This window comes from Pundamilia nyererei, unplaced genomic scaffold (genome assembly GCF_000239375.1).
Source record: "Pundamilia nyererei isolate P.nyererei 1_Seehausen unplaced genomic scaffold, PunNye1.0 scaffold00086, whole genome shotgun sequence".
In the NCBI taxonomy this organism is placed as follows: Eukaryota; Metazoa; Chordata; class Actinopteri; order Cichliformes; family Cichlidae; genus Pundamilia; species Pundamilia nyererei.
Window position 1 is genome coordinate 2,509,278 of NW_005187487.1, and position 20,989 is coordinate 2,530,266.

Genomic DNA, 20,989 nt, shown 5'->3' on the forward strand with positions numbered 1-20,989 from the left:
GATATATAATAGATATATAGATATATATATAATATATATATAGTATATACATTGGGTGAATGTGCAGTAGTAGCAGCAAGCGGGTGAATTCTGTACATTAATATGAATAGACATCTGACTATTTTACAGTAATATATTAAGCAACAAGTGAGCAGTCACTTCAAGTCAGAAGTAGGAAAAATAGAGAGGATGAGTATGTGAGCAACTGGTAAAGTGTAACTGGTTTTGTGGGGTCTTCCTGGTATGCAATGGTTAGTACATACCAAAAGTGGGCCAAGAAAGTAGGGTACGGCTACGGCTAAGGATATGGATATGTAATCACAAAAGCGGACTCATGCGTTCTGGTCAAACTGAAGGGCTGCTGTAATACATGCCCTTGAAAACCTTAATAATCTCAGACATCTATAGCCTCAAGTAAATGTCTCCAGGTCACATATATTTACTTGATCCAGTTCATTCATGTTCACTTGATATTGATGCAAACAAAGCTGCAAATTGAAATACCTTTTTCCCCTTTTAGTGCAAAATTCACTGACAAATGGAAGGAATAAGTCTTTGACAGAAGACGGATGGAGGAGATGGGGGAAGACTAAGCATAGCCTTGTAAATTAAGAGCACTGGTTTAGTCTACGAAGGGACAAAGCTGAATATCCACTCAGAAAAAACATAATAGGCTTTTTTTTAATTTTTCAATTAAAAGGAGAACATGGTTTCATTGAGCCCAAGCACAGGTGCACCTTCTCCTTGTTCTGGTACACAAAAAAATAAAATAGCTCTGAAAAGGGCTGACCAAAGCCTTCCAAGCTTTAAACAATACTAGAGTATATGTAAAAGAATCACAAGGTTCGTAGTGCGGCACATAAACATTTGTGTTAGATTATAGCACGGCATACATACGACATTGCACAGATGAGCCTGTTACATCAGTCTGAATATGACTCAGACATGGGCAGATGGAAGAGTGACTGCCCACCTCTCCTCTCCGAGTTAAGATCCCCATTTTTGGTCTTGGTAACACTCATAGACTTTAAGATGTGAGCAACAAGGGTCTTTCTTAAAAATTTTAATGATTTGAAAAAGCAGCCAAGTGAAGATTTTAAAAAGTGACAAACGTAAAAAAGATTAATAACAGCCAAAGCGAGGTAGAGTTTGAGCTATCCTGCACGACCTTATGTTTAGAACTAGCTGGGATTAGTCCATCATCAAAAAGACCAGATTTATAAATATTCATTGGTGGTTTCTTTTAGCTACCAAAAGCTGTGTTGTAACATTTTTTTCGGTAAATTTCAGAGAGATTTCACTCACACCCTATGTTGCAGCAGCAAACCTCAGTGAATGAATTCATGATAATGGCCTAACAGGCGTGTACAAAAGTCAAGGTGTGAGGTCATTTCAAATATTGCACATTATGACTTCAGCATATTGCTTGGAATAGATATGACCGCACATGTCGACAGCTGAAGACCTTGTAAGCTTCATCTTAATCCTAAAAATAGAAAGCCCATGGAAACCAGAAAGTATTTGGTCCATGTTCTTGTAAATATCAATTTGTGGTTAGTGATGCCCACACCCTGAAACACCCAGAGAGCCTATGTAAATATTTGAACTTATGACATAATCATTACTGTTAAACACTGGTAGCACTCTGCTGCTGGCTCAACTTGTTTTCAGTTTCTGGGAAGGTGGCTATGCAAAAATCCCAAGTCTAACCAACCAACATTTTGGCTTTAAAGTTTTAGAGCCTTTTAATACATTTAGCCCTCAGGTAGCTTAAAGTTATTTTACGCCAGAACTCCAAGAAACAAGCAGGAAAAGAAACACAACAGCATAACACGTATACCATGTATACAAGAAGTGTGAAAACTGTGTGGGTATGTGGAGGCTGCGCTTGATGCACAGCTTCCTCACTCTCCTGTTTTGTTGCACTTGTCAGGACAGGGCAGCTTTCGCAGCAAAATAAGTCGTTAATCAGTCGGCATGCACAAGCTGCTAAGGAAGGTTGGCTAACAAGCTAATAATAGCCTCCCATAAGTCAGTGATGTACCTTTTTATAAAATGTGCAACTTTATTGTTATCCCCATACAATGGAGCTTTTGACCTCTAGTGACGCAGCTAAGCAGGGTTTGTGTGAATTGCTCCCTTTAGTCTTTGTTGTTCAGGGTTTTATTTTTCATGACTCAGTTTAGAACTTTGAAGAATGACTCCATTCAAAGGAATACCGATTGGTTTACTTATAGTCTGACTGTGGATGGCAAAAACTTCGTATAATTCCACCTTCTGTTTGATAAATTATCAAAATCACTTGGAGAGGATATACATTACCATTCTCATATTTTAAATTCATGTGATTTGGCTGCTGGTTTTTTAACCTTTAGTGCTGTCTAAGACCTCTTTGGAAGGGTGCCCAAAATTCCTCACACGCACAAACCAGGAAGCGCTCGAATGTGTATCCCACCCAAAAATGCAACGCTGCACTGAAATAACTGATTAAAATCATTTATAAATAAACGTGTTTCAGCTTTTACTGGAATAGGCTGATGGCAGAACCAGATGTGGCACATCTATGAGGAATTGTATTTTTTTTTTTACACCTCTGCTTTTCCCGGTCCCTGGAGTCAGAATGTCTAAAATGATGAAGAATATTTGGTGGGACATTGAAGAGGTCAGCCTTTGTCCCTCAGTGGAGCCATAAGCAAGCCAGAACTCCCACTAAACCAAAAGAACATATGATAGTATTCAGCAAGCATTAAGGAGGGGGGCCATCACATTTTGCTTCAGTGACCACCTCAGGTAGTTCCTTGTGTATTTTTACTGTGCCTTTATAATAAATAGCAAATTTGATTTATTGGTAGAATTTAATTTAATTTTAATAATAAAGTTTTAAAGTAAATGCACTACAGTAATTCGTGAGCCCTTTAGCATTCTCTGCTTGTGGTGTAGGTATTACTTGTAGAAAGACTTGGAGAAGGCTGCTGTTATCCTGTAGCAAACTTTCCAAGAAATATATAAATTTAAAAAATTACAGCAATCTGATGGCTCAGACACACTAAATTAAAACTAGCACAGGGGATTGCACAGGTTTCCTGGTGGGAAGCGACCTGTCTTTACTCAGACTCTACAATCACTCTCAGATAAAGATAAAAATGGTAAAAGTTTGCTAATAATTACCAGCTAATTTATAAATTCAGGCAATTTCAGGCAAATGCAGTCAATCTGAGTCAGTCTGTGCCAGTTATGGCAACTAATCTGCAATATGTCTCTCTGAAATAGCAAATGAAACTTGTTTTTGGCAGGTAAATTATCATTCTGCAGCAACTATGTCACTATTTGTGGAGGTCTTTCTGTTTCTAATCTTGCTGATGGTCAGATGTAGCTAGCAACAGGTTTGCCATCTTGCCAGTTTATCACAGTTAATATCCATATTATCACAAATAGTTGGCTTGTAATTGCGAACTTAACTCAAATCAGTTGCAAACTGATAACAGTCACATTCAATGTTGTTGGCATTTTATCTCCATCTTGATGCACCAAAGTCACTTTGAAGGCAGCAACAGGCTGCGAGTTTTCACAGACCTTTTTTCTGGTCTTCAAAGCAACAAATTCAAAGACACCTGGATTGCAAGTTAAAGACAGCTTTCGTTGTTATGATGTTGCACTTTGGCCATGTCGATTTTCTTCATGTTTAAGCTGTTTGAACAGGTGGTTTGATCACCTTTTTGATGTCAACTCTAAAAAGTTTCCTTCAATTTTTTAAGTGTGTGTCAGAGGAGAGGCTGCAGCCCTGTCAGTAATAACACTGCTGATCTCAACATATTCTTCACTGCTGTTTTTTCAACCATTTTCTTACAGAGAGAGCGCCGTCTTGGGCTGAATTGTTTAATATTTTATGCTATCCTGGATGAAAAGCATCACCTTTTGTATTTTGCCTCACTCATATGTCTCTTTTATTGTGCAATAAAAACCTGCCAAAAACAAACAAACAAAAATAATAGCGAGGGGTCACTCAGTCAGTGTGTTATGATTGGTGGAAATAGCTGACCTGTCTACGTGCCCTACACGGCGCCAGGGTGTTGAGCCATTAGTTATATCAAACCCTAGCAGACGGTTTGTTGGAAACATTCATGGTAGTTTTCCTTTTTGGGACCAAATTTATTGCCTTCGTTTATTTTTTGTTTTATCTTCCATTTAATTCTTTTTTTGAGTTTAGTTTTAAGTAGCTGCTAAGCACTAAATTATTTAGTTATAGTGAAATTTATCAGACCACCTGTCATAAAAACAAGAAAACAGTAACATTTTAGAACTCTGTCTGCATCGTATACTAAAAATGATATCAAATAACAAGCGGAACTTTTTTTTTAATATACCCAAATTTTAGTCGGCACATTGGAATTTGGAATTTGTGCTGCTGTTTTGGGGATTTGCCTCTGGAACAGGTTCGTTTTGCAGCCACAGATACATATAGTTACGTTTTCTCACCGGCTGCTTTAGACTTTGTTGGCTTTGATGAGGAGCAGAGGCAGGACTTGTAATGATATTTAGGCATTTGTAACTTTTATATTTTATCCCACCTTTTGTTTTTATTCATTGTGTATTTATTTAGTTTTGTGTATCAACTTACTGGTTCATAGTTTTCAGGTTTAACTGTAGACTTAAAATAGCCAGCTGCCTAGCAGAGCCTCCAAAATATATTTTTTTCACATGTCAGTTTCTTTGTGTGTGTCTGTTTATTCAGGAAGTGTAACGAAGCCAACAGTGTAAATGTGACAAGGTCAGAAGCTTTTGTTATTCATCCAAATACAGGTGGCAGTTCCTTTATGTAGTGCTGCACTGACCCATCACTCTGAGCATCAACCCTGGTGCTGCGTTTACACACGGCGCTGTCAGAAAGGTCGTGCCCCAAGGTGAAGAAGTCGGGCGTTCTCCATCAGTCCTCATTGTGACACATTACTAGCGGCACAAGAGCTTTGCCGCACGATGAGGTGCTTAGCAACAACAGAAGATGTGAGCTCCTTGACCTTTTCTTTCTTTTTCTTTGTTTTAAAATGCCTCCCATCTTTTTTTCCTTCATGCGTTTTCATTTCCCAGATTAATTTTCTTTTATGGCTCAGCGCCAAAGTAAACTGCATGTTCTTCATCAGAAGTGAGAATTCATCGGAAACACCTTGGCACACTGTCTCATCTCACTGATGATGACACACATTTGGCCTATTAAGTCTTCCCGTATCATATCATAACTAGGTGTGGGACCATATGCAGTGACTAATGCCACAGAATGCCTCTGACGCTGATGAATTGATAATTGTCTGCGCACGATAAACAAACATATTTCTCACTGCATCTGAGTCATCTGTGGCATCATGATGTCATAGCAGACATGCAGTCAGGGAACATATTTTCTGTGTGCGTGTCATCTTGGTGGTGATGACACTTGAGACCATTTGTTTGATTGTCACTGGTAATTAGTGTAAGGGTTTTTTCTGCTGAAAACATTCAGTATATGCAGTATCGTGGCATTAAAGAAAGGAAGAAAACATAAACCCAACCCCCGCTTAACTGATGTTCTTTACATCCCTACGAGTGTATATATAAATAGATAAGTGCTCATCTTCTATATCAGGAAATGATGAGATTTCACGTGCCTTCTAGAAGGCTTGTAACACTGGTTCATCACCTCTTTCTCAAGTGTGGAAACAAATGTCAGAATTGTATTTAAGGAGATGAAGGCGAGCACCTCGGCATCCATCACAGCCTTAGGAGGGGTGGTGAGAGGGCACACAGCTCACATCCACTCCCCACTGCTGCAGTGACCCCAGTATCACTCCTTGATACCAAAGGTCATGTCCGCCTCCCGTCTCCCTCTGCGAATCCCTGACTCCCACTCCCCCATAACCACCCACACTGCGTCTCCAAACGAGCATTCCCACCCACCTGCTTGTACCCCCAGCTGAGCATCAGAGGTTTCCAACATTACAGTCTCAGGAGAATACCTCCACCACCCCCAGCACCCTCCCCCTCTTTCTCCTCCGTCCCCGCTCCACTGCTCCACGCCTCCATTGAATTACTTCCATTTGGCCTACTTTCCACCCTCGCTCCCCGTCAAGTTGTGCACCATCTATATGTTATTTTTCTGCAACACCTCCAGATGTTCTTCTTCCTAATCCTTTGTGTTTCTCTCATATGAATCCTGGCGTTGGGCAGCTTTTATTTAAGTCTCAAATCCTTGGCCTTCTCAGCTCCTCTCGTAACTTCAATGTGAAATTTTGTCCCTCTACATTACATGTCTGTGCTCATTTGTGAAACTCTGCTTTGGCTTACCCTTGACTTACCAATGACTTCAAAAAGACCCACAATAAATAAACACTGTCTCTGCCTGGCTTTGCCTTCCTTCCTCTCCCTTTATTTCACTAAAGCAATGCACCAAAGCACAAATCAATCATCATAATCTCAGAGAAGCAGAAACAAACAACTGTATTCACAGACTGCAAATCAAATATCCAAGATTCAGTGAATTATTTTCCAATAATCCAATTTGCAAGGCTGTTATAAATGTGCTAATAAGCTCTATAATGTCACATCCTAAGGTGAGGCACAGTGAGAATATCCCAGATGTTTTGGTCTCTTTTAGCTCAAACTTTGCAAACATTACAGCTGTGTGACCCAGGCAGTAAAGATGAATGGGATTGTCAACAGTTGTTGACAACAGTTGTTTTCATGCAGCTTTGATCAAAAAGTATTTTCTGTAGTCCGTGTGAGGTTGGGTATAATTTAGCTCATGTTAGCAAGCCTTGTTTAAAAACCACAAGAGGCATCGAATGTGACCACATTTTATAAAATTGAGACTTCTGTTAATAATGACTGGAGACAGACAAAACTGCCAATATAAATCAAGCACTTCGCAGACAGAGGCAACAGAGGCAGCCTGTTCTCACTCCCATGCCATGAGATACTGTTGGTAGCTCAAAGCGGTTGGTGAGATGGGCTCGCTGCCAATTTCTTGCATATGGCCGCTTGTAAACGACCCCTTGGAGTTACTTTTAAACAAACTGGTAAAGTGTCATTTTCCAACACGAAGGTTAATGATGTAAAGAGGCCAACACGTTTTCATCCCAACGTGCTGTATAGTGGAGCTTTTTCAGATGCCTCCTACGTCTCCCCATTACTCACAAGGTGTCCTTTAGCGTCAGTGCTCAGATGCTTTGGCTGCAGTTGCACTGGCCTTTCACATGTAACAGCCCCATTTGCAGATGTATGAAGGCCTCAAACGGAGGCTGGTAGAGGAGAGGTGGTGACATAATTTCCAGAGTTGAGAGTAACCAGCAGAAAAGATTGTGGTTTGGGTTAAAATAAACCCCTTTACTTTGCATATCTATGCAATGCCACAGTATCAGACAGAATGACAACATTTGACACCCTAAGAAGAGAAATGGCATTAGGATGAGTTGATTGCCAAGGAGTGTTGAAACAACATACGAGTGCTTTCAGAGTCACATCACCTTTAAAGACCAACAAAAGCCATATTTAGATGTGGAATTAGTTTGCATTCACTCCGTGGTTCCGTTTATGCACCATAAAAAAGATCATGGATTTAGTTGGCATGAAGCACTTCACAATATTAACATGTTAAAAGGCAAGTGTTTCCTTTCTACAACAGGCTTGTCCTCCACTTTCATACGCCATCATGACAACACCATCACCTTTCTGAAAAGGTCTGACATTTCATCTCCACTCACATGACTGGAAGTCACCCGCATGTTTTTTACACCACTCTTTCCACCAGCTCAGTGCTTTTCATATGAAGTAGCAGCAGTAGGAAGTGTTCCTTTTTCTTTTTCTTTTTTTTTTTGCGAATTAATCCAGCTTGAATATGGATGTAATGAGATTGAACACATACAGTAAGGTTGGTTCACTGGGTCAAACTATAAAAAAATTCTAACTTTAAATTGATAAATATCAATAATGCATTGCAAGTGAAAAGAAAAATGAATTTCTTTTTTGTCTTTCTGCATTTTTTTGCTGTGTCACCAGTATAATTGCCATGAACTGCAGTTTACTAAAGGCTGTGTTTTCTGTCACAAAGAAATAACATTTTGTCGGGAACTAACAATTTTATAACTTGATGGTTATTTAGGCCAAAATTCCCATTGGCTTTAAATGAGCATGGGGAGCTGCAGTGGTTTGAATGATCACAAAAATCTGAATAAACTCATTAATTAATGGTGCAGTGAAGCAACACTGTCAGTGAAGCACTATTAATGCAATTAGAATTGTCAGCCCTAGAAAATGTCACAATAACCAACTGCATTATTGTGACACAACTCTAGTCCAAGTAGATGATGTTTTTTTTGTTAAAAATTTGGTATACCACAAAATACCATCACCATGTAGTACGGTGGCAGCTGGCCTATAGATCACTCTGTATTGTGTTGTCATTGTGAACATACTATATGCATTCACGGATTCCTAGAAACACAGCCGTGTGTTTGTCCACATGTGACTTGAGTCACCCTTGTGGCTTTGAGCCCCCGCTTCAATGTAGGCCAGATCATTGCAGTGACATGTTATCAGTGGCACGCTATTGGTAACACTTGGCCACAGCCACACATATGACTTGTGTGTCAGAGCTCAAGTGTCTCAATGGCAAAACTATTGGCCATGTGCCAGTTATCACCTCTGGAAAAGGCAAAGATTTTTAATGAGTACAGAAGATAGAAGAAGATAGAAAGAGAGCACTTGGTGCCACGTAGATGCATACATATAATGTTTTGGAGTCTTGACTGCACTGTTGACCATACTGGTTGTAATATTAAGTCGTATTTCATCCATGGTACTCTGGTGGAAGTATTGATCTAGGGATCTAATTTATTAGTCAACTATACAAGGGGAAAAAAATGAGATGAACCCACTAGTCTAAAACTAACTAACTCAGATTTCAAGTTAAATTTGACAACCGTTTAATGTCAATGACTCTCTAAACAAAGGCATTCGAAACCATTAGTCATATTCTTCTATAAGAATCATGCCGCTTAACTATTCAGCTCCTCACATTGTGCATTATGAAAATTGCACGTTATCCTTCAAACTGACAAAAATCACACCCCTCTCCATCTGAAAGAGAAACACCAAGGCGTTCCCAGGTCAGTTGGTAGATGTAATCTCTCCACCGTGCCCCGGGTCTACCCTGGGCCTCCTCGCAGTCGGACACACCTGGCTGAAATACAGCCTCGACAGGAGCCAGTTAAGGTATAGTAAGGTCTGATCGAGTAGTCGCGCACATCCTTAAGTTGATCATATAATTATGAGTCAGTAATAGGTGATGCTGTGTTTTCTTTCTTTTGGGGTGGGGACATCATTGGTTAATTCTTTTGTAACATGATGTGCTTGTGATGTTTTTTCAGCTGCGTTTATGATAATTATGGGATTAAACAGACTTAATAAAAAGCCATGATGAATACCACCATAACTGAAACCACAACACTGTTTGGCCTTTTGCACTTTTGACTAAGATTTTGCATTTTTAAGACTTATTTTAAATAGTGGCGACTAAGTGGTCATCCAGGCAGGTTTCTTACGAGGAACTTACTTCTGACAACATTTGGATCACATGTCTCTCTCTCTCTCTCTCTCTCTCTCTCTCTAGACACTTAATAATCTGGTTTCAACTAACTGCCGTCCTTTGGTGAACAACAAGTCATTTTGTTCATAGATTTGAGGGTGTTTAGATGTGATGATAGATGTTTCATCCAGTAACGTGTCAAGTAGTTGTCAAAAGTGACTGCCTGCTGCTTTTGTTTGTTATTGTCATGGGATTAAAGTGATTTAAAGAAAGGCCAGAATGAATACTACAGTAACTGAAAATCTCAGCCATATAGCCGAAACTAAACCACATTTGGCCTTTTATATGAGCAGTGGAGACAGACAACAAGTACAGGGAAATACAGCAAGGCAACGAAATACAGTGACTGTCTGGCTGGCATTTGCCCTAAACACTCACCTGATGGCCCAGAAATGTACAGTACATGCAGATTTTGGTCATCCTATGCTTTGAAGATGTTTATAAGACTATGTTAAATCTAGGACCTCATCAACTATAGCACTTCTGGAGTAGCCACTGAATATCCAGGCCAAAATGTCCACGTCTATTTTGCCATGAATTTTACTGGGATTGTTTATGAATCCCAGTAAATTTAAAAAGGCAAAAATAAAAATATTAGACATTAAGTCTGCGCAAACTGCATCACTTGGACTATAAGCGAGCCACTTTAGGAAAACAGGCAGTTTCTAGTACTAAAAGGCTGGTCCCTTGTTTATAAATTCAATATATTTATATGTAGCACAGTTCACTGTATTTTTGTGTGTATAAATGATAGATGGATGCTTCAACCAATAACCTGCTAATAATTTACTGAGGCTGACTGCCTGTGAACATCTTTCTACTCAGGAAGGCAACATGTTTTTTCCACTTTGGCGCTGTTGGTATGGAATTGTTGAACTTATTTTAGCCAGCTGATGGTAATAAATTAGTTTTTTTGTTTGTTTTTTAAGTGCTTGCCCTTTTCTGTAATGAAACGTGGTTTTTAAAAATCCAAGTTTCTGTTGATTTTTATAATCAGCAATGACAACTTATTAATATCGACACAGCTTAAATTGACAGAATACATTCTGAGGATTGTTTGGGGTTTTTTTTTCTGCTGGTACTCGCTGATTTGTTATAAAATGTACTGGCAAGTACTACTGGGCAGATTACAATTTGTGACCGCACCCTTCATACTAACAGTCTCCACACACTAAGAGGCACGCTCATATTCTTCAGGTTGCAAACACACCCCGTGCACAGAGCCTTTGTGACTGTGGCAACAGAGAAATGTTTAGGTGTGTTTGGGTGCTGTTTTACCAAGTTGGTTCCAGGTGGAGCATGTGTGTTCTGTAATCTTCCGACTATTGTCCTCACATCAAAATTGAGCCCTGGCACGAGGTACAGCTATGCAGTGACACAAGGTTGCCTGGTTAATTATCTACCTGCCTGAGTTACTGAATGACATGAGTGCTTTTTGAAATGGAGGGTTTGAAAATGGCCTAAAACAGATGAGATTTTCCAAGGGAACGTTAGGCCTTCTTGGACATGCCACTTTAGTGCTTTCTCTTGCATGCTCTGTTGCTGAGGTGGAGGGAGTGGGATCATCATGGTGCCTGCAGTACAGACAGCAGCACCACATCATTAGGAACAATATCCTCAACTCTCTTTCTCAATCAGAACATTTCATGTCATGCAAAGAGACATTTTGGCAGCTACCACCTTGACCCTGTGATTTGCTCCCTCGAGGAGTGATGACGTAAGTTGCTGTCAAACGTATGAAAAGCCTGACACAAACACATAACACAGTATGTCAGGCATTCATTCATTACATTCTGCTGAAGGACTCCAACTATTATTTAACATGTTATGCTGGTCAGTGCATTTTGTTTCTGTTTTGCTGAAATTGCTTGACATTGATGGCTCTCAACACTTCTTAAAAGAGCACAATGAAATGTATTTGCTGTAGAATGAAAGCAATTTCCACCAAAGATAAGGAAATAATAACTCCCAAATAAGGACATGCTTTCCAACACTCTGTTTTTCTTGTGTTTCTTTTCATTTGGATTCATTATTTAGTGCTAGCGTTTTTCTCACACACTCAAACTTACAGCGCAGCATTCAGGAGCATAGCATGACCAATATGAAGATATAATTGGCAGCAATGTAAGACAACTTTACACTCCATCTAAAATTATATTATTCGACATCTCACCAACCATTCTGGTAATTCAGTAATACCCAAGGTTTAATATTCAGCTTCAAAGATTAGATTTAGTCACACTACCTTGATAGAAACCAGTATGACAATCCTGTATGAAAGTCAGTGTGGAGTGACTCCCACATTAGAGTGAACTCTTTTTTTTTTTTCTTTTTTTTTTTAAACTATTCTCGTCTCGGGGGCATGAAGTACTACTGCTTAGTACAAAGATACTGGTGTCTAAAAGATGAGCATGATGTGACCTTTAGCATCTGTGTCTTTATGCTCTGACCACAGCAATATTGAATGCTGAAAGTAAACTATTGTATCTGAAAAATTGACACATAAATCACAAGACTCAACCACTTGCTGCTCATTTGAGCATTTGCATTTAGTTGAACTATGTGTTCATTTTCTGTTTAATTTAGCTTTCATTCGCCTTTTGGTTAGGTTTGGGCAACCAAAATTACTTCAGGAACTGACTGAGGTTTGGGTTAAAACATGCATGTTTACAACATTAACACTGGTTACTGAAAGAAATATTTGGGACAAAACAGCAATATTTCATGTCACGTTATTAAGAATGGACTTTTTTCTTTTCTTTCTGGACTGTTTTTTTGGTAAAATACATGCCTCTTAACAGACCTATTAAACTTTAGTACTTGGATGACACTTTTCTCTAAAATCCTGCTTATCCTTGTCAGAGTTAGGGTAGCTAGAGCTTATCTCCGCTACCATAGGTCGAGAGGTTCAGGGTACACCCTGGACAAACACAGAGAGAGAAACCATCCACACTCACACCTATGGGCAATTTAGAATAACCAGTTAACCTTACCCCACTAATTGCATGTCTTTGAACTGTAAACTCCACGCAGACGGTGGAGTCAAACTTGGGACTTACCACACCTCTGTCCTGCCCTAGCATTAAAAAAAACGAAGCATAAAAACACCATATCAAAAGCAATCAGTATGCAGAACCGTTTACCTATAGCAGATATAAAATTTGATCCAATTTCTTTTGTTGAATCTATGAAAAATGCCAAAGACTGTCTGTCTGCCAACAAGGTAACTCCTAAAAACTCTTAGCTAAAAATTCAATGAACCATTTGACAAAATTGGACAAGTGGAGGACAAATTAAGTTAATAAACAGTATCTGGAAGTCTTTAAAAAAAGCAAAGAAAAATGTATCTACTGTTCAACGAAGCCTCATCAGAAATGGGCTCAGTGGAAATGTGGCTCCCAAGAACAGATTTATAAGCAAAGGAAACATAGGCTGTATTATGACAAATAACATAAGAATTATGCTGAAAGTCAGTGGCAACGGGTATTATGAAATGATGAATCAAAATTTCAAAATTTTGGTTGAAACCATTGTCAACAGAAGGTCAGAAGAGAGGTACAATAGTGAGTGCCTACTGCCATTTGTAAAAGAAAGTTAAATTGATGGAATTATTAATGAATTACGAATGCAGAATAATACAGGCAGACTTAGATCCACCGTGTAATTCCATCTGGAAAGTGTCTGATTGGCAATGGCTTCATTTTTTTTGCATCACTATCATCCCTAATAAATTATCAGTGCAGTAAAAGCATACCTGGATAACAGAAAAAAACACACACACAATAGAACACTAGTTCAAGGATTGGCCTCCACAAACCTCGGAATTCAACATTATTGAAACAGTCTGGCATAATCTTTACAGAAAGTGAAATAAAAGGCAGCCAACAATCCCAAGAAGAACTTTGAATCGCCTTCAAGAATCCTGGAGAGAAGTTCCTGAAAAAAACCTAAAGAAATTACAATAAAGTTTGCCTAAGAGAGTTTGGTAGCTATACCAAATATTAATCTCTTTGAGCTCCTTAAATTGCTCCAACTCTGTTTTTGCTTAATATTGTATTTTCATGTATGTTTGCAGATAATTCAATAAGTCACTGCACCTATTTCCCATTCTCCTAGCAAAATATAAATAAATAAATAAGGGGCGGTTCAATACTTTTGCTCAACACTGTGTACAGGGATGAAGCACTGTGTCCAGCATGTCTACAGGGGCACTCAAAGCCTAGAAGCTGGACACGTCCTCACACAACAACCCTGCTGTCAGTCAAGCCGGCCCATTACGTTGGGCATGACATTTAAAGTTGGGCGAAGAAGATGGACAAAGTGCCCTTACCTCCTCCGTTTGAGCCCTGCAGTTGAGCCCCTGTGCAGCATTCGCGGATGAGTGTGTTTGTGTGTGTGACTTTGGTCAGACTTGGTCTGGCATAAGGACAGCTGTCACATTTCCAACCTGTCACATGCAACACAGAGGAGATGCCAGAGGCCAGGGCATCGGGGAGCACAAGGACGGACACAAGGAAAAGCGCGTTTGTGTGTGCATTTATGTCTGAAAGAGTAACGAGCATGGAAGATGTGTAGTTGTGGCCACGTGAAAGAGCTTGACTTGGAGGCACCCTCTAACCTTGATGTCCACACAAATGTACGTGCTCTTCACCCTCTTTCTTAAAACTAGTCCTTGAGCTCTTGAGTCATATTCTCTGAGGGCACGTAGTAAATACTGGGCACAACGTGGAACTGCAACTGCTGCAGGATGCCCTCCCTGTCTTGCAGTCCTCAGAGTGAGGCCATTTCAGTGCTCATTACTTACTGATGAAGAAGCCTCTTCATTAAGGTTCTGCCTGTGGCTTGTGGAGGAAAGGCTTTTTTTGTTTCTTCTCAACTAACTCTTTACATAAGCAAGCAGCAGCTGCCCTCAAGTGTATTTGGTTAAAAGGGAGAAACATTAATGGCCATTTGGGGCCTTTTATTTCATTACAGAGGGAAATGCTCTTCTGTTTTAATTTAAGTAATGGTTTCAAGGCAAGCAGGTTAAAAGGTCAACTTTTGTTCTCATTGGGATAGTTTTGAGAGAAGAAAGGAGTTTTTAAATTACCACTGCACTGCAAGCACATCCCTACTGTGTATTCCATAACCAAAACCAGCTGTCAAGTAAATCATTTGTATTGCCTCTCTACGCTTTAATTTACTTTAAACACCCCACTTAAGAACAAACTTTTTTTCCCCAGAAAATTGCATCATGAAATTTGAGTTCAAGTTCAAGCTTTAGATAAACATCTTTGTCTCTCTCTCCGTACTCTTGAAATTTTTTTATTTATATCTTTTAATACTCAGGAGTCTGGGTACTTGAATCTACAGCTCATGGGACTTCAGGGATCATGAAAGTGGAGATTAAAAAAAGAAAAAATTAGGTTACACTGTTGTCGGTTTGCAATACTTGGACAGTTCTAAGAGTCAAAAATAGCATCTTCCCCACAAGCAGCATTCACTCACAAAGACAGCAAGATCTGACATCTTTTTTCTCTAAGTTATCCAAATGTTTAACCTCTCAGTCAGCCGCAATTTAGTTTAAGTTGCACGATTAATCAATTGGTTCTTAACTCTCACCGATTGCCAGGCAGTGAGTAGAGTAGAGTAGAGTAGAGTAGAAGTCTATCGAATTTGTGGATTCTTTCACTAAAAACATATTTGATGACTTATGATGATAACATCCATACTAAATTAAGATTGTCTAGATTATGACATGAAGACATTTGCTTTGGCTTGATTGATTTCACTTGGTTTGGATTCATTTAGTCTTGTCTGTTGCAGAGGAGAACTCTGCAACTAGGGGTTTTTGAGCTTGTTCCATTGCTTAAAATTCTGGGATTTGGGGAGTTTTGCTAGGTCAATGCTTTAGTGCTCTTTTTGATGTTAGCCAGCTTCCTTGTGAGCTGTGTTTTATGCTTTGGTGGGGTAAAGTATCCTGTTGCAATGATGATCAATCTTATCCACTTCACCTATAACGGGGCGCACTCATAGCAGTGTTTTTACTGCATATATAAGTTTTTGTATCCAATTTTTTGAAATGAAAGTAAAACACACTTTTACTTAGAAGACCCTTGGACTTTACCATATGTATCCTAATCATTCTTACTATTGGTTGTCAGCCTCCAAAGCCCAGTATTTGGCCAGGAGAGGACCTATGTAAGATGTAATGTGGCAACAAAAAAAAACATGGCTTGTCAATAAAGTTCATCAACCTGTGGTGATGAGATTCACCAATCTCTCAACTTCATGTCATTGTTTACTGGTGCAACAATGACACGAAGTTGAGAGCAAGTTGTTCAACTCTCAGCTACGAGACAAACCCCAGGTTAGGAAGCAGTTGTCCACTACATGATAATGGGAAACAAGTAAATCTCTATACATGGTAGAGGCATATGTGATTCTGATATTCGGGCCTTTGTCAAGACTTAAAAACGGCGTCACATAGCTACTAGGAAGCATTGAGACTCTTAGTCTTGGAGGAAAAGTTTAAACTTGGATCAGACTTGGATGACACTACTTACTTTTCAGTTTTACAAACAAAAGTGAGGTTGTAAAATAATCGCGCAAAAGTTTGATGTGCAGTTATACTTACCTAAACAAGACAAAACAACTATTTTTATCTGTGTAGTCCAGTTCTTTTGCACAGCACATTAATTTAGAATGGCAATAGCTAAAAGTTAAAGGGTCTGCCTTTAGTTTGTTTGTTTCACTGATGCAATATGACTTGTGACAGCTCCTCGCTGTCTTCTGGGACGAGATCAGTCTGATTCATTCCGCAAAAAGGCTCTCCCTTCAACGGCGCCCTTGGTCTGACCGAATCGAGGGATGGTCCACTGCAGCCCATGCAGAGCTGGCCCATGCTCCCCTCCTAGCCCTCTCCACCTTCCTGTTGGTTCTCATCCGTCTGTTTACTCTCTCCCAGTCCGAAGGAAGCATCCATTAAATCACCTTTAAAGATGAGAACGGGACTTGACAGCTACAAACTGGAGCAAAACAATCTTTTCCCAAACCCCACGCCCACCCCAGCCCCACATCTCCACGCCTGTTCCTATCTGTCCCATATTGTCAGCGGCAGAAGCCGCGAGCGCTGCTGAGAGACAGAGAGCAGCTCTTGTTTACTGATGCACACTATATTGATGTGAGCTGATTCCATCAGGCAACACGTTTGGATGCCACACACCCTGTCGTCTTTCTCTGCCTCCTTTCGACGTCTTATGTCTTTACCCCCTAATGTATCTGCTGCGACAACACACTGCGTGACAGTCAGTGTAGCTTAAGCCATTGTAGTGACCAATAAATACATGTGTTACTATATAAATGCACTGCAGAGTAAAGAGCTGCATTAATAGCCCTTTTTATTTTATTTGCCTTTTCTTTGCCTTTTGGTCCTCTGACATTTTTCTTACTCTCGAGGCTGTAATTATTTATTATTGATTTTATTGTTTTTGATTAATTCGATTGTTTTTTTTTTCTTTAATTAAGCAAATGATTAAAAATCATTCGATTACATGGTGAGAAATTAATTCCACTCCACTTAAGGAGAAAATGTTCAGTGAAGGAGTTTATTTTTCTCAAACCAGAGGTCATTTTTGGTTTTGTTATTAGCACACCAAAGCGTGCGTGATTATTTAATAAGCTTGATTACATTAGAGGCTGCTTTGCTGCAAACTGGTTGCACTGCGCCTCTGTCCATCATGTATGGTGGTTAGATTTCCTCTCACCACGGCGGGCAGCGATTATAACAAATGGATGAGTTCAAACCATCTGTAAGACATTTGATTAACGCTGCTGAGCCTTCATGGAGAGAGATAGGGAGTCGAGAATGGTGTTTGATGTGGAATTGCACTAATGACAGTGCTCGGGAAGTAGCCATGCTCTAGGAAAAACATCACAGAATGAGAAATTAGAACCTCAGAGAGACGGATGAGGTTTGCAGCGAGCAGCTCCGGGTGGCCTCTGCATCCATCTCACACATGATTTGATTGGTGCTCCCAGTCATCAGCTCAGCCTCATGGTGCAGCTGTTGAAGTTAATGTGGCATGAAACAAAACAGATGTTTCTTCTGGTGTCTTCCCTCCTCGCCTTTCCATCTACTTTGATATTTTTGAGGCTTGTGCACTTGTTGTGAAATGTATCATCCAAAACAGGGAACTGTTTGCTTCTCAATCTGAACTCTTTCGAACCTCTTATCAAATCCGTCACTTGCTTCCTTTTGGAAATTTGACACTGCACATGTTATAAATAACTCAAGTGGTTTGAGGTAGATGTAGTGTTATTTTCTGTTTAGCTACTTGTATGTGTACATGCGATGCAACAAAAGCGACAAGGTTATCGTATGAACGGTGGCAGATGTATTGATTAAAATGGAAGTGTGTCTGCTATTAGAGTGACGAGAGCTTCCTGTAAAGAAAAGGCGTAGGAGTCTGCAGATATGCTAGCAGGTGTTCAAGGCTATACTCACGCACAAAAGCACAAGCAAATACATCCTATAGTTCAGTAGGTTTGTTTACTATCTTACTTTCAAGAGTGAGTATGCTAACATTTCCATCATATCCTAAGAAATCATTTCATCCATTGTTGGATGTGCTATATATGTATAAAAAAAACAGGTAAATTGGGGAAATTATGGCCATTTTTCAATTATATACGTGCCTCATAGTTGTGGTAAACTTGCCAGATAAAGTTTCCATTGGACTTTATTTTTATTTTATCTTTTTATTTATTTGTGGCAAGTTCCACTCAAGACTTTTTGACAGCTGTGGCAAGGTTCTCCTCATTGTTAAAGCGGCATCTCATCTCATTGTTCCACACACGTTTTACCGGTCCAACTCCTGGTAGTTGGCAGGTACCAGGTAGTTATATTGTGATTGTGGCCTGTCTGATGCTATCAGGTGCCAGTAAAAACAAGAGAAATATATATGGTATATATTAAGACAAGAAGAGTTTTATAAACTCTTGCCAAATCAAATATTAAAAGAAATATAATTATCTTTAGGTGTACCCCCCACTTTTTTAAACACATGTTTAAACAAATATCAGTCACATTGGCAACTTCTTTGACACCTTTTGCTTCAATTTATTTGGAACTGAATGCTGACATTAGCATTTTTGTTCTTTAAGTTTTGAGCAGTGTTTGTGGTACAGTGAAGCTCGTTGTCCTGTTCGGGGAGACGAGCCATCAGGGCATGCGTTTATCAGAGGTGGCCATGCTTGACCAGAAACAATGATTGGATTGGTGATATCATTACCATGAATTTAGGTAACATGTTAAGGGAAGCAAACGTCTCAAGGTTTTTTCTCCATAGAGGAATATTTGGATAAGTCCAAAGTTGTGCTAACACCAGGTGGTTTTTGTTCATTTGGGTTGTCTTTATTTCCGTTTGCTCCTCCTGCTGCAAAAAATAATTAATTTCTTCTTTAACATTGTTGATGTTGTACTTTTTTCTTTTAAAAGTACATAGCAACTGGAGAATAATGATTTGGTTAGCCATCTTTGATTGATGAGAACCTCGACCAGTTTACCATCTGAATTCGAGACTATGGCACAAGTTTCATTTAATCTCTGACTGACTTTAATGATCTGATTAGTTCATGTGTTTTAATAACTTCATAGTCCATATTTTATTTTTTTATTTATTGTTTGTTTATTTACTAAACCAATCTGGCTTCTTCTATCTAAGGACACAGCACTGGACCCTGGAGAAGATGTGGCCCTTCTCTCAGTGAGCTTTGAGGATGCTGAGGCAACCCAAGTCTTTCCTAAACTGTACCTGTCCCCCAGCATCGAACAGTAAGTGACACTTACCATGTATGGCCATATATAATGTGTGTTCATAGTGATGGCAAGATCAGGAGGGGAAATTAAAAAACATTTACCTTAATTTCACTCTAAAAATCAACTTTCTCAACAAACAATCGACCAAAAACAACTCTTGCCACTGACTTATGTGTTTCTAGTGCTTCCAGTGGAGACTTTAAAGTAAAAAGTTTTTCAGTAACTAACTTTTAAAAGCAGCGCACAGCTAAAGGTGATGTGGCCCAGCTCTGCAGATGCAGGAGATAATCTCTGGATTCGAGTCAGTGTGCTGTGAATCTAGCGACTTATTATGTCACTGTGAATAGTCATACATCCCAGTGTCTGGACTCATCAGACGCTTTTTCAAAAACAATAAGAGAAGAACTAAAAAAAATGAGATTGATGACACATGGAGTCTGAGCTGAGGGATGACTGGATGTCTGCAGACATCTGGAGTGTTAACTGTGCGAGTGTGTGTGTGCATGTGTGTGTGTGTGTGTGTGTGTGTGCGCCTGCGCTCGAATGTTTTCTGAGTCTGTGGGCACTGTGTGGGTATCGCTGCAGTGGGCTTCTTTGTTTAACTTTTTTTTTGTCTTGCTAGATTCAGTGTATGTGTTTGTGTGCATTTGTCACTTTCTATTTGGGTGTGTGTGTTTGTGCAGATGCGTGTTTGTGTGTGTGTGTTTGGATGCATGCATGCATGTATGTGGGTCTTCATATCTCAAATATATGTCTGTTTTCATGTATTTGAGTGCCCGGGCTTTGCTCAGAACACAATCTCTGTGTAAGTGTGGATGTAGATCTGTGTGTGTGTGTGCGCGCGTGTGTGAATGAGAGAGCGAGAGAGAGAGAGAGAGAGCGAGCCAGGTATGGGCCCATTCTGACCTCAGGGCCCCACAGTCTGGGCTTCCGTGCTCAGAATAATCTCGAGCTGATGTTTATTTACAAGCACACGCCCCGTCGCACCAGGTTAAGAGGCCTCTGCTCCCTCCCCCATCACCACCGCCGCCACCACCACCCGTTCTCGCTCTTGCCCTTTCTTTCTTTTCCTCTCTCTCTCTCTCTGTCTCTCGTTCTCTTGTCTCAACATGTTTTTTTTTTCCACTCTCATCTGTGGCTTCTCTGTCTTGTTCTGCCCTTTAGTTTCTTTATCTGCTATTATTAAATTGTACCTTTCCTTTTGGTGCTTTAAAGATCTTGGAAAGAAAAGCAACTGGACTTGTGTCAGTTTCTTGAAGGCCTCTCACCATCTGAGAAGCTTCTAAGACCAAATGGTGGAGAGTCCCAGGTATTTAAGCCCTAGTGGGAGTTGTCTCTTAATAGGGCTGCTGACCCATTATTGTTCATGTGCCTCAACACACGAGCCAAGGTGTGGGTCATTAACAGCAGAGGTTTCAGGTGAAACCATTGTCAGACCTTGCCGCACCCTATCATGTGAGCCATTGAGATCAACTGACATGAGATGTGAGTGGGCGTTAAGGCACCTGTGAAGGGATCTCAAAACTGGATTGGAGATGGCAGACAGTCAGTGTCATAAGTAGGGATGGGTATCGTTT

The 20,989-nt window shown here is 39.9% G+C and overlaps 1 protein-coding gene across 1 annotated transcript in view; it reads left to right on the forward strand.

Annotated features, from left to right (window-relative positions):
- The window catches only part of babam2 (BRISC and BRCA1 A complex member 2), a 123,174-nt gene that overhangs the window by 69,092 nt on the left and 33,093 nt on the right, over nt 1-20,989 (forward strand). Inside the window, exon 7 of the mRNA XM_005738773.2 lies at nt 19,318-19,427. Within this exon, the coding sequence (XP_005738830.1) occupies nt 19,318-19,427 (110 nt within the window). The remainder of the gene's footprint in view (nt 1-19,317; nt 19,428-20,989) is intronic.